Raw genomic sequence first — 12,897 nt, 5'->3', positions numbered from 1 at the left:
CGATGTGGGACTCGATCCCGGAAGGCCGGGATCACGCCCTGAGCCGAAGGCAGATGCTTTAACGACTGCACTACCCAGGCGCCCCAAAAGGACATTTGTAAACACGGTAGGTAAATGAAAAATTCACAGTTAGTAAATGAAAGAATCAGTAAGTAAACGCTTCACGTCTGCATGGTTCAGACGTACATGCCATGCACTTCAGGTATGTGCATGCCTGCATACAGATGTACGTTTAAGGTCGCTTGTCCACATGCGTGGTTCTGACCACGTGACATTACCTTATTCCCGGGTTAAGTTGGAGATGCTATTGTTGTAAGGAGTGCAGGGATGTATATTCGGAAATACTGTCTGAATCCTACGTGTGCCCCTCTGTAAGTCAGTCAAGTGCATGAGGAATTAGACCGAAGAGACAAATGTCAGGAATACATAAATATATGTATTAGCATGGAGTAAGCCAAGGTTTCAGTTGTGTCACCAGAGGTCAAACTAAGGGCAAAGTGAGTAATTACATGGTGAGTTCAGCCCAACTGAACTGTCGATCTGCAAATAATAATAATAACTGTAATTAATAATAATTACTAGAAATTATCAGTAATTGCGACTAATCGTTAGTAATTATTATTGTTGTTGTTTAAAAATGTGTCCACTTTTTGTGGCCTTTAGAGATTGCTTTTCCTCCCACTTTGAGTTATCGGGATAATTACTGCAACTTTCCAATTTTATTTTGCTATAGTGAAGATAGAGCGTAGGCAAAAAGCCCTCAAAACCGTGAACTTCCTTAATTATTGGTTCCTCAACTATAAAATTAAGGGACTGGATCCAAAAACTTTCTGTGATTAATATTTACAAATATAAAAAGGGGGAAAGTTGTTATATGTATCTGTTTTAACCATCAGGAGAAAAAAAAATTAAGAGCAGAACAACTGAAATCTGCCCATTATAAGTGCCCTTGTCTGTTTAGACTCCTATTCAATGCCCAGAGCCATACGGCTGTTTCTTTGCAAGCTTCTGCTACACACACAATACGTCCAATATTGGGAAACCACAATGTAACAGAGGTTTGGTTTGGTTTTAATATACTACTTGCTCCTTTAGAGCATTATTTAACTTCAAAACCAAATCTAGTTTCTCTAATTGTCAATGGAAACGGGGTTACCATAGTTACAAAGTAAAGAGTGTTACTGAAAAGAAGAAGAGAAAGACTAATGAAATTTTAAATGACAGATTCAAAGGCATTAGGAAACTGCCCCCACAGGGGACAGGGAACATATCAGGCTGACAATCACAGTAATTACCCCGCAAACCTATCAGGATCTGGGTCTGCTGGGAGTGCCTGGTTTCCATCAGTAGAGATGCATGAGGACACATTCTGAGCACCACAGAGCATGCATTGTGACCCGCCCCGCTCGAGAACTCGGACCAGCACCCCTGGCTTGTAGAAACTAGACCCTGCAGTATACTGCCCCTTTTCCCTCATGGGAGAACATGGCTGCACGGCACGCTCACCTGTCCATGAGCTTACTGTGGTTTTCAAGGCAAGTTTTGTCCACCAACGTGGTCAAAGATGTAAGTAGTTGGTACCGCACCTTACATGTCTAACATGCCAACATTTGTTTTTGCTCAGGGCAGGCATCCATAAAGAATGTATTGAAATATCATACAAGTAGGATAGTCACATGAAATGATAAAAGGGGGGAAATCTAGTGAACAGACAGATGTGAAACTAATGGAAAATGTTCATGTCATATATAAAAGAATGTGTTAAGATTGAACTACCTAACAAGAAATATATACCCCAAGGAGTATCACTACCCTATCATGAGTCTGTGTATAACTCATAAGAAAAGAGGCAATCGTTGGTGGTTATGTGCTAAAAAGTGTGTATTTGGAGCTTTTAAGAGCCATAAAACTGATTTAAAGAATGGTTTCAAATGTTAAAAGAGAAGTGCATAACAATTAAAGACAAGCAATGAAACTGGTTTGTTTCTAAGTGCCTCTTAGTAATTAAGAGTTTATGCTTGGCAAAGCCCCATAAAAACAGATTTAAGACTTGAGACAGTGTCCACGAATTAGTATCAACCCACATTCCAATCCTCAAAGTGATAGGACTGCTGCTCAGAAATGCAAGAGCTGAACCAGTACAACGTGCCTTAAAATACTAGATGAATGAGTACTTTGGATTGACGTCTTAGTTACTGGGCTGCTTGGTGACTTGGTTCTTCACACGTAGCGGTATATTTTCTAGGTTCCTAGAGGAGATGTATCCAGTACCTACGCTAATGGCTAAACGTCTGCTGACGTACGGCGCTGGAGGAGAGAGAGAGAGACCAAGACATAGGGTGAAAGAGAGAGATATGGAGAAAGAGACAGAAGTCTTAATGAGAGCTTAGGGTTTACAACAGGGAAGCATCACAACAGCCTGATAATCACGTTAGTGGGGGTGAGGGGGCTGGGGTTTAAGAGGAGGAAGGTGGGGGAGGGAGGGAATAAACCTCTACTGAAGAATAAGGAAAACCTAGTGAGTGTCTGAACCTGCCGGGCTTCTGGGCTGTCATGTCCCAGCCACTCTGTGTCCTCACCAGGCACAATCACATCCGCCTATGAGAAGCCAAACTGTGCCTCCACCCCGGGGTGACTGGTACGCCAGTCAGACACGCATGTTTCACATGAAAAGCATGCAGTCACATTCCGTGTAGGAAGAAAGCCTACGTGGCAGGCCTCCATTTTCAACTTTCCGTAGTTTACCCAAATTGCTTACCCTTCTACATTCTCCAAAGGACATGACTGCTCTCTGAAAAGGACTTCTCATGACCTGTGTGCATCCTTCTCAGTGACGTTGCCTCATAAAATACCTCTCATTTCCTTGCACAGTAATAATAATCACAAATATTACAAAAACACGTCATAGAGAATCCTGATAGGTTTTTTTTTTCAAATGATTTCATCAGAAACCTCCATCAGCAACTATATGGACAAAAATGAAAAAAACAAGTATGAAGTCTGTTTTGCATTATAAACTTGTAAGCATTCTATTCAAACCAATTTTCTTTGAGTAAAAACTTCATGGCGTCATCAAAGCCATGTCGATACAGTGATTCCATTTCCGTCCTGCGTGGTGGGAAAAGGGCTTGGTGAAGCCTCACCAGGTTTGCCACGGACAACTAGAACAAAACAAATGGAAGCTATAGGACATTACCGTACAGGTAAGTGTAACCTAAGATTTCTTACCATGGATGCAAATGGTGATTTTAAAACATGAGTTTGAGAAAATCGAACTTTAAAGGTTTAACTTCAGCCGGAGAGTAGCTGAGGGTTTCTCAGCCTGGGCACTGTGGACGTGTGGGGTCAGATACTAGTTTGTTGGAAGCATGTGGCAGTTTTTAGGTGGTTATCTTCAAATATAACGGAACCTCTGACTCACCATTATGTCCTGATTGGCGATATTAACGTGGAGATCCAGCTGCCCTTTGTCCTGCGGGGAGATAGCCAGTCGTCCACTGAAGGGTGAGATGGTCACCGTCCGGCCTACAGGCAGAATGGGAAGGCTGTTCGTGAGGCCTCCATCTACCCACTTCTGTGGAAAGAAACACCCCTTGTCAGCACATGTCAATGACATACCTCCCACTGGAAGATGAGCACAGAGTTTTCAATAGGACTCTTTCCTTCCAATAGAATCCATGTCCTGCAAATGCTCTTAAATTACGATTTATTATCACCAATCGGATTGGTGATGTTTGTATAAACCTTTGTACACCTATCATTTACCCATATAATGAGAACCTCACAGAATTGGGAAGGCTCTTCAGTTGGTTATTTTTTTTTTTAAGATTTTATTTATTTATTCGTGACACAGAAAGAGAGGGAGGTAGAGGCAGAGGGAGAAGCAAGCCCCCCTTGGAGCAGGGAGCCTGATGCAGGACTCGCTCCCAGGACTCTGAGATCCTGACCTGAGTTGAAGGAAGACACCCAACTAACTGAGACACCCAGGACCCCCTCTCCAGTTCTTTCAAAGCTTTAACTAGATTATTATACATAAGATGTACCTAAATGTTTATGACAACAGTGCATACACAAGAAGACATGTAATAAGGTTGGGGTTCATCATTGAATCAAAGTGGAAAGCCATGTTTACTGTTGATACTGAGTAAACCATCTACCACCACGGGACATTCCATTTTTATTACCAACACTAGAAACTGGCATTTTCTGTAGCAACCTTAAAAGTACGCCAAACAGCCAGAAATCCTGCTATTTCCAAAGTGGCTCCTGTGTTTAAGACAGGAGGTTTCAAAGCCACAAAGAACGGGAAGTACTACATTAAAAAAGCAAAGCCCAGTGAACTCAGAAGAGGTTCTGTGTTTGCAGACCCATACCCAGAGGAGACAGATGGACAGAGCTGGTAAGAAAACCTTCTTAGAGGCTCCTGAACAGTTGTGGTGAAAAAGGACAACTAAAGAAACAGGACGATGATATTCCTTAGCTATCCATTTCAATGCAAAAGAGTGTCAAGCATCTTTTGAATGGACAGTATTGACATCATCAGCTCTCACGATACACGAAGACACACACAGAACTAAAGTACAAATCCTCCAAGCTGTATCTGTGATTGGAAATATCCTTCAGTTGACAGGGAAAAAAACAAAGTCTGATAATGGTTGAGAAGCCCACAAAAGCAGCTTTAGTGGAGAATTCTGTTATAGTAAGTTTCCCCTGAACATTTGGAATGCATGTAGGAAAACCACAGCTGTTCTGTTCAGCCCAAAGGCAGAGGGAGGAGGGAGAAGCGGGTTCGTATCAAATGCCCTGACCTTGCCTAAAACATACATTCATTTTGTTCTAAGGTGTCTCTTGTGTTTTTAAGTGTCTTTTTCACTCATTTTTGTTGCTAACGCTAATGACTGAGTGATCAGTCCTGCAGTGTTTACAGTGGCTTTGGCCAGCCGCTACGTCCCCGCCCCAGAGAGAATAAATGTAAATACATGAAAAAGTGAAAGGGTGTTGAAAATTTGAGGGGATTGCATTTTGGTCTTGGAGAAAACAGAAGTAGATTAGAGTATAATGAAACTGATCTGCATAACTTGCATATCGTCGTTCTTTTTAAAAGAACATAACACACATTATCATGTAATTCCATTCTATGTATTATATAGATGCGTATTCATATGTGTTTGTGTTTAACACACCCATGTTCCCATGTGTCTGTGTCTGTGCATGTTTATATAAACAGTTTAAAATAAGGGAGATTTGCAGTGAGAAGGCCCCAAAGTATCTGCTCCCGTGCCTTCTTGTCCCAGAACTTCCTTTTGTTTTGTTTTGTTTTTCTGGTTGCTTTGGGCATGGATACGGATTTCTGGAATATGTTAATACCTAGAAAGGAAGAAAAAAAAGAAAACCTTCCAAAATGATCGTTCATATTCTCAATAGAGTAGATCACCAGTGATGTAACAATCTGTGCAGTTTTCATCAAGGGAAATTAAAAGTATGTACCGTGTGTCATACGAGCTCATCTGACTCCCTCAGCTTAAGGAAATGAAGGGCAGTCTGGCTCATCACATCGCAGAGTGTTCTAATTTACCAGAGGGTTAATGACTGCTGTTTCCGGGAACTGAAAAGTCCTTCTCCAAATTCTCTTCACTCTTGTTAGCTTATTCTAAGATTGGATAAATGACGGTGGAGAGCGTATAGCTTATCAAATGCCTTGATTAAATTTGCACCATGACCAGCTCCTCTATAACCACAACTCGATACCAGTGCAGACACTCCAAGCACGGTGCATCCGACTCCTGATTTATGCTCAGGACCTGCTGTATCGTTCCCCAAAGCCACACATCCATGCAGGCATGCTGATTCTAGCAAAAGCTCTAGAAACAACAGTGACAGCAGGAAACATCCCTCCACCCCAAACTCAAAGTGGAAATATTTCCTATCTAGTGTGCTCTAGTGTAAAAGTCTGCGTTTTAAATGCTGCTGTCCATGGAGTCTCTGGCTGTTTGCTACAGTCTCCTGCAAGCCATCTCCTCCTCCCACGCTGTGGGCAGCATTCTGTAAGCTGGTAACTACCATCTTGAGCTTCTGTGATTCCAGCATCTTCTGCAGGGAGGAAACCAAACCGTGCTGGTTCTTCCCCTGATGGTCTTGTATCACTTCTAAAGGGACAGTGGGAACTGTCACATGCAAACAGGCCAGCTTATGCACGTGTCAGGACTTGTCAGATTCTGCCTTGCACATGGATGTGCTCTGGGAACATGCGATGGACATGCCCCGAGGTTTATGAATTCAGGCAAGTCTTGTTACGTAGCTAAAGGGGAAAACCTTCTTAAAGAAAAACCTAGGGAAGTAATCTCTACTGTAAGGGCCTATGAATTCATTCTGGGAGTATTTCAGGGCATCTAGTGTGTGCCCGGACTCGTGGCGGACAATGAGATACGTATGTTCGTGAGAAAGACTTGATGCAGGGCTGAAATATCTTCAGTGTTTTGTTCAGAAAGGAAGTGAGTACAAAGTAGTTTGTCAGGACAATGGAGGAGATGTTGAAAGCTATAATTATTATAAGTACCATGGCACAGGGCCTAATGGTTTCAACCTCTCCCATCTTACCTAGTTTAATCTCTACGAGAATGCTAGCAGATAGGAAGGTCATGCTAGTACAACCAGTTTTCTCACTTTACAGAAAAGGAAATTGAGGCTTGCAGGATTGCTTGGTGTCTAGGTTATAGGTTGGCTAACTACGGCCCACCACCTGCTTTTTTAATAAAGTTTTATTGGCATATAGCCGTGTCCTTTCAGTTACGTATTGCTGTGCTGCTTTTCCACTATGACAGCAAACTTGAGTAGCTGTGTCAACAGAGACTATTTGTCCCAGCATGCCAGAAGTATTTCCTACCGGATGCTTTTCGGAAAATACCTGCCAACCCCTGCTGTGGAGCATGCAAGCAGAAGGGGTACAGCTGGTCTTCTCACTGGCACTCTTCCTTCTCCCACACTGTAGAACAGCCATGGAGATCAGAACTGTTTCCTGCAGGGTGGGGGAGGCGGGGCCTGGGGCGGTAAGTGTAGTCTGAAGAATCACTCTGTGTTTGCAAACATGTCTTGTATGATATAGAGGAAAAATAGTTATGTCCAACAGAACATTCTTGGTCCTTGATTCTCAAATAGAGGGAGGAGAGACAGAGAGACAAGGAGATAGGTCAGAATCTCCCATTCGAAGTGAAGAAACACAGGAGGGGAGGAGAGATAGATGAGCTTTCCTTAATACAAGGGAGACAGCTTAAAATAAATAAAAAGTTTAAGAAGAGGTTGAACAACCCTGCTACTATTTTACTCAAGATTATTGGTACATTGTTGACTTCATTGTTGAATTTCTAATTTTTCATTAAAAAATGATACTCAATATTGAGAAAACACTGAGTGTTACATCAGAAATATTCCCTGGAGGACTAATGTAACTTTTCAAACAGACAATTCAAAACATTTTAGAATGTTGCTGAAAACTAAGATCTTGTCTTTCAGATTAACTGTGAATTGATAAGCAGCTTCGCATCCAGCCGAATCTAGCCGGCTCTCATGGGACTGAGCCACATATCCATGTGAAACATCTAAATCATGAAGAATTAGAAGCCTAAGGTCTGTAGCAATCATTTCATATAAATACATAGTAACAGAGTATTCCATAGTTCTCTTTCCCACAAATATGTCAATAATGAAAGAATGATCCATAACCTTGCAAAATGCTCAACAGACCAGAATAAGTCAATGTTAAATATTCTCTATATAACAAAATATTACCTAAATTCTATTTCAGACCAAAAAACAAAACAAAACCCTAAAATCCCGCAGCTTTTCTTGTGATCTGCATTTATCAGCTCTAGAGATGTTCTTATTCTGTTATTCTGACATTTACGTCACTTATCAATGATAAAGCCGTCTCTTAAAAAACAAAACAAAACAGATTGTTAGTTAAGAACTGCTCTTGGAAATGCTCGGTTTTGTTTCAAACTGATGGCAAGGACCTGTGAAAACGTGGCCTGACGGTATGCATGTCCAGAGGCCATACATATGGACGGAACGTTCATCAGTAAGAAATACAAGCCTGACCTTCAGTATGTTTGCATTCTTTCATTCAAGTATTCAGCTGTTAATGACGACCTGCCATAAACAGGGTACTAAAAATGGTCTTATAACATGAAGCCAGTAAAAGCTACAAGAACTTGTTTTTGTTTTTTTGTTTTTTTTTAACTTAAGTTAAAGGAAGTAGAGGTCATACCCCTTCAAACAGCTGGTAGACAGGTGAGGAAGGAAATGTACTGTCTGTCAAGTTAATCTTTAGTGTTACGGAAGTCTGACACTTTTAAGTGACTAATAATTGATTTTAAAAATAAAAATATTAGGTCCACAAAGAAATATTAATAAAATCCAGTATGTTCGATACGTAGGTTCTAGCAGATGTGGACCAAGGTCTGTACGTGCCACGGGAGTGGGAAGAGCGGAGTGGGCACGTGGCCCTTCTTGGCCTCCACCACACGGGCACTGCTCTGCGTCCCATGGCTCGACGGCCCCAATGCAAGTCAGCCTCAGTTCCCTTTGCCCTCACTGCTGACACGACCTCCGTCACTGCAGAGAAACCACCACAGCAAACACACCAGTCAAGACGCGAGTTCCATGAAAACACGAAAACCTACAACAGGAGAGGTGTTTTCAGCAGGATGGAAATGTTTTTGTAATTTAAATCCTAGCAAAAGCTCACACCCACAGCAAAACACTGCGTTTAAAGCAGAGTTCACATTTCCCTGAAAATGGAACGATTCTGGAAAATAACTTGGCCTAGAAACCTTCTAAACCTGTGGGAGGCCATCAGGCTGATGGAGAGTCCATGTTGAGCACAGAGCAACGCTGCCATGTCCTTCCGGGTCTGCATCCATGGAAAAGGTCTCCGAGGGCTCTGTCCGTCCTCAGGCACATGCCGTCGTCTCTTTGTGGACACCAGTAAACCACCAGGGAAAACCGAGTGCTTTCAGAAAGCATTAAAATTAAGTAGTTATCATGTATCTGCTCTGCACAGACATGGGTAATCAGCAAGACCTTGTCCTCCTGCCCAAGGTCACGGGCCTCAGTGCTGGTCTCCATCGCTCTCACAGCTCGGGGGCTGCATTCCCTGCCGTTGAGCTGTGGCTGTGTTTCCGCATTCACGTCCAAGTGCTCAGTCATATAATGGGAAACTCAGCTGAGAACAGCTGACCCCTGTAACCATTGCTAGCTGTCAGGTCACAAACCCAAGAAGTGGGAATGGGGATGGAGGGAAATAAACTTGAGATTTTTTTTTTTTTTTTTAAAGGAATGCACTAAGCAAAGTGGGGCAAGAGGCACAGTAGAGACACAAACATTGGAGATCATCCTGGGAAAGCTGCCCCCTTACTAGCTACATGACCTCAGGGAAGGACCTCAGGGAAGTAAATTGAACATCTTGGCATCTGCACATCCTCATCTATAAAATACTGTGTAGTAATCCCTTCTGTTGCAGCTGACAGAAAACAATCATAGCACAAGTTTTACTTCCTTTTCTGGGAAAAAGAAAATGCACGATGGAGTGGTACGGGTGGCCTCCCCAAATCACTCAGGGCCGAGGTCTTTCCAGCTCACTCCATGACAATCTCCAGCCTGTGATTTCTGACCTCATGATCCACAACAGCTGCTACAGTTCCAGCCATCACAACTAAGTTCTGGGCAGCAGGAAGTCAACAAAGGTAAGTCCCACTGTAATTCAGCTTATCTCTCTGGCCAGCACTTAAATGTGTAGTCACACCTAGCTACAAGGGAAGTTGGGAAATGTGGCCTTTTAAACACGCTGCTCCAAGTCCAGCTAATGGCCGTGACTCTGTTGTAAGGAAGGAGAGAAAAATTCATGGTGCAAGAAAACTAGAAGCCTGTTCCACCTGCACCTCTTTCGTGATACTCTTACTAATACTTCAACAGGGAAGTGTTTAGCATAGTCTTAGAGCTCACAGGGCTCTGGGACTCAGCTCTACTGTCACCTTGACCCCATGCTCCCTTTCTGAAGTCCCTATCTCCTTACCATCACATGCTGTATCTACATCCTGCCTGCTCAGTCACCACCTCTTAATCATTGATCAGATTGGCAATTCTGGGGGCACCTGGGTGGCTCAGTCATTAAGCGTCTACCTTCAGCTCAGGGCGTGATCCTGGCGTTCTGGGATCGAGCCCCACATCAGGCTCCTCTGCTGGGAGCCTGCTTCTTCCTTTCCCACTCCCCCTGCCTGGGTTCCCTCTCTCGCTAGCTGTCTCTCTCTCTCTGTCAAATAAATAAAATCTTAAAAAAAAAAATAGGCAATTCTGATGATTCTGGATTCCTGAAACCCTCTTTCATAATATATAATCTCTAAAAGACCTTACCATTGTTTCCCATTTAGCCATTTCTATCATTGTCTATTATAAATTCAAGCTTTGAAGTAAAATCATTACATTTCAGATGATTATAAAGTTAACGTTCCTAAAATAGAGTTGATTTTGATAGCATCTGTATTCAAAATTTACAGCTAAAGATAAATATTAACTTTTACTCCTACAGTAAGAGGGAAAAGGTTCTTAACTGACTTTAATTAATTTAAACTGTAGTACATTTCAAATAAAATTTCAGATGACAACATAGCTCACAGTCCTTGGGAACCAAATACCTGTTAGCTCTGAGAGACAGTATGAACGATAGGGGGAACAAACCCTGCTTTCCATAAGCTGATGTTTAAATCATTTTATGTTGCTCTTAACAAGAATGTATATTTTATTTCTAAGCAGTCACAAGGAGGGTGTTAGCTTTCTGTATGTACCGTACGCATATGGCTAATCAGTAGCGTTCAAGTCAGAATAATGGTCTGTCTTAGGCTCTGTGTCTTAGTATCTACATGACCTCCCAGCTACTTAACCTCTCTGGCCCTTGCTCTCCTCATCTGTCCCTTTAGACCACCATCCTGGGGCGGATCCATTTGGGCCCAAGATTGTACAGGAAGCAAAGGATTGGAAAGGCCAGGAGAGCTCAAAGAAAGAAACCATGAGAACTCAGAGAGGTTCCCAATCATATTAGGTAAGAGATTTATAAAAATGCGTTCCTTCTGTACAGGTATCATGCTGGGCCCTCAAAGTGACTGAGTGAATGTATGAATGAATGAATGACAGATACCATTTTTCATTACACACTTAGGAATAAATACATATTAGGTATATATGAAACAAATGAAACGAATGGCATTTATTCATCCATGAGTATGTGCCTGGTCTTGGGTGTTATGTAGATACTGTATTTGAGGGGCCCTGGGTGGCTCAGTCAGTTAAGCATCTGCCTTTGGCTCAGGTCACGATCCCAGGGTCTGTTTCTCCCTCTGCCTCTGCCCCTGTTCATGCAGGCTCTCTCTCTTTCTTTCTCACCAAAATTAATAAAATCTTTAAAAAAGATACCATATTTGATTATACAATATGTATGTTTAGTATGTGTTAAGTAGATGCCGTATGTGATTATAAATACAGACCTCTGTTTGTTTAAGAAGAATAGTGCATTTGATTTTAAAATGCATACATCTGGATGTGTCAGATAGTGTATCCCTTATAAATACATATCTCTTATGTGTATTAAAAAGATACTGTATTTGTGGTACAGCCACTCTGGAAAACAGTGTGGAGGTCCCTTAAAAAGTTAAAAATTGAGCTACCCTATGACCCAGCCATTGCACTACTGGGTATTTACCCCAAAGATACAGACGTAGTGAAGAGAAGGGCCATATGCACCCCAATGTTCATAGCAGCAATGTCCACAATAGCTAAATCATGGAAGGAGCCGAGATGCCCTTCAACAGATGACTGGATTAAGAAGTTGTGGTCCATATATACAATGGAATATTACTCAGCTATCAGAAAGAATGAGTTCTCAACATTTGCTGCAACATGGATGGGACTGGAGGAGATAATGCTAAGTGAAATAAGTCAAACAGAGAAAGACAATTATCTTATGATTTCTCTCATCTATGGAACATAAGAACTAGGAAGATCGGTAAGGAAGAAAGGGATAAAGAAAGGGGGGTAATCAGAAGGGGGAATGAAACATGAGAGACTATGGACCATGAGAAATAAATTGAGGGCCTCAGAGGGGATGGGGGTGGGGGAATGGGATAGACCGGTGTTGGGTAGTAAGGAGGGCACGTATTGCATGGTGCACTGGGTGTTATACGCAACTAATGAATCATCGAGCCTTACATCGGAAACCGGGGATGTACTGTATGGTGACTAACATAATATAATAAAAAATCATTAAAAAAAAAAAAAGATACTGTATTCGATTACAAATATATATCTCCGGTATGTGTTAAGTACATCTTGTATTTGATTATAAAATGTATCTCTCTGGTATGTGTTAAATAGATTGTGTATTTGATCATAAAGTGTGTGTCTGTGTGGAGGAGCCGAAGAGGGTAGGATGATGAACACTGAATGCAGCCACGGTGCAGAATGCAGAAAGGAGCTAGCTCAGGTACCTTCCCATAGGGGCGCCTGGGGGGCTTAGTCGGTAGACGGTCTGCCTGCAGCTCGGGTCATGATCCTAGGGTTCTGGGATTGAGCTCTGCATCGGGCTCCCTGCTCAGAGGGAAGCCTGCTTCTCCTCCTGCCTCTCCCGCTGACTCAAGTTTGTGCTCTCTCACTCTTTCCTCCTTTCTCAAATAAAATCTTTAAAAATACCTCCCCATAGTGCTGACTGAGACCAGACTGCTGGGTGCTCACGTCTCCCTTTCTCTCCCAGAACCCGCCTCCTGCCTTGAGTGTCAGCCCCACGTGAAGAGAGCTCTCCTGGAACGCAGACTGCCTGACAAACACTTGGGTACGTGAAGGGCCTGGGAGAAG

The 12,897-nt window shown here is 42.4% G+C and overlaps 1 protein-coding gene and 1 long non-coding RNA gene across 7 annotated transcripts in view; one reads left to right on the top strand and one right to left on the bottom strand.

Moving 5' to 3' along the window:
• The window catches only part of PNPLA4 (patatin like domain 4, phospholipase and triacylglycerol lipase), a 52,206-nt gene that overhangs the window by 22,207 nt on the left and 17,102 nt on the right, over positions 1 to 12,897 (bottom strand). For 3 of the 6 annotated variants that reach the window (XM_045813618.2, XM_045813619.2, XM_045813621.2), the window contains exon 6: positions 3,422 to 3,574. In XM_045813618.2, coding sequence (XP_045669574.2) covers positions 3,422 to 3,574 — 153 coding nt within the window. Of the gene's footprint in view, positions 1 to 2,907; positions 3,162 to 3,421; positions 3,575 to 12,897 lie in introns of those variants that run through there. The other 3 variants (XM_045813617.2, XM_087860404.1, XM_087860405.1) reach the window with 2 other exon arrangements.
• LOC123802736 (uncharacterized) lies at positions 7,059 to 12,887 on the top strand. Its single transcript, XR_006782627.2, has 5 exons — positions 7,059 to 7,623; positions 8,433 to 9,740; positions 10,971 to 11,092; positions 12,421 to 12,529; positions 12,797 to 12,887. It is a non-coding gene; the product is annotated as an uncharacterized LOC123802736 (long non-coding RNA).

This window comes from Ursus americanus, chromosome X, assembly GCF_024610735.1.
Source record: "Ursus americanus isolate L20-20 chromosome X, mUrsAme1.1.p, whole genome shotgun sequence".
Classification (NCBI taxonomy): Eukaryota; Metazoa; Chordata; class Mammalia; order Carnivora; family Ursidae; genus Ursus; species Ursus americanus.
The sequence above is the reverse complement of the archived record's forward strand: the minus strand, read 5'-3'. Positions and strand labels throughout refer to the sequence as shown.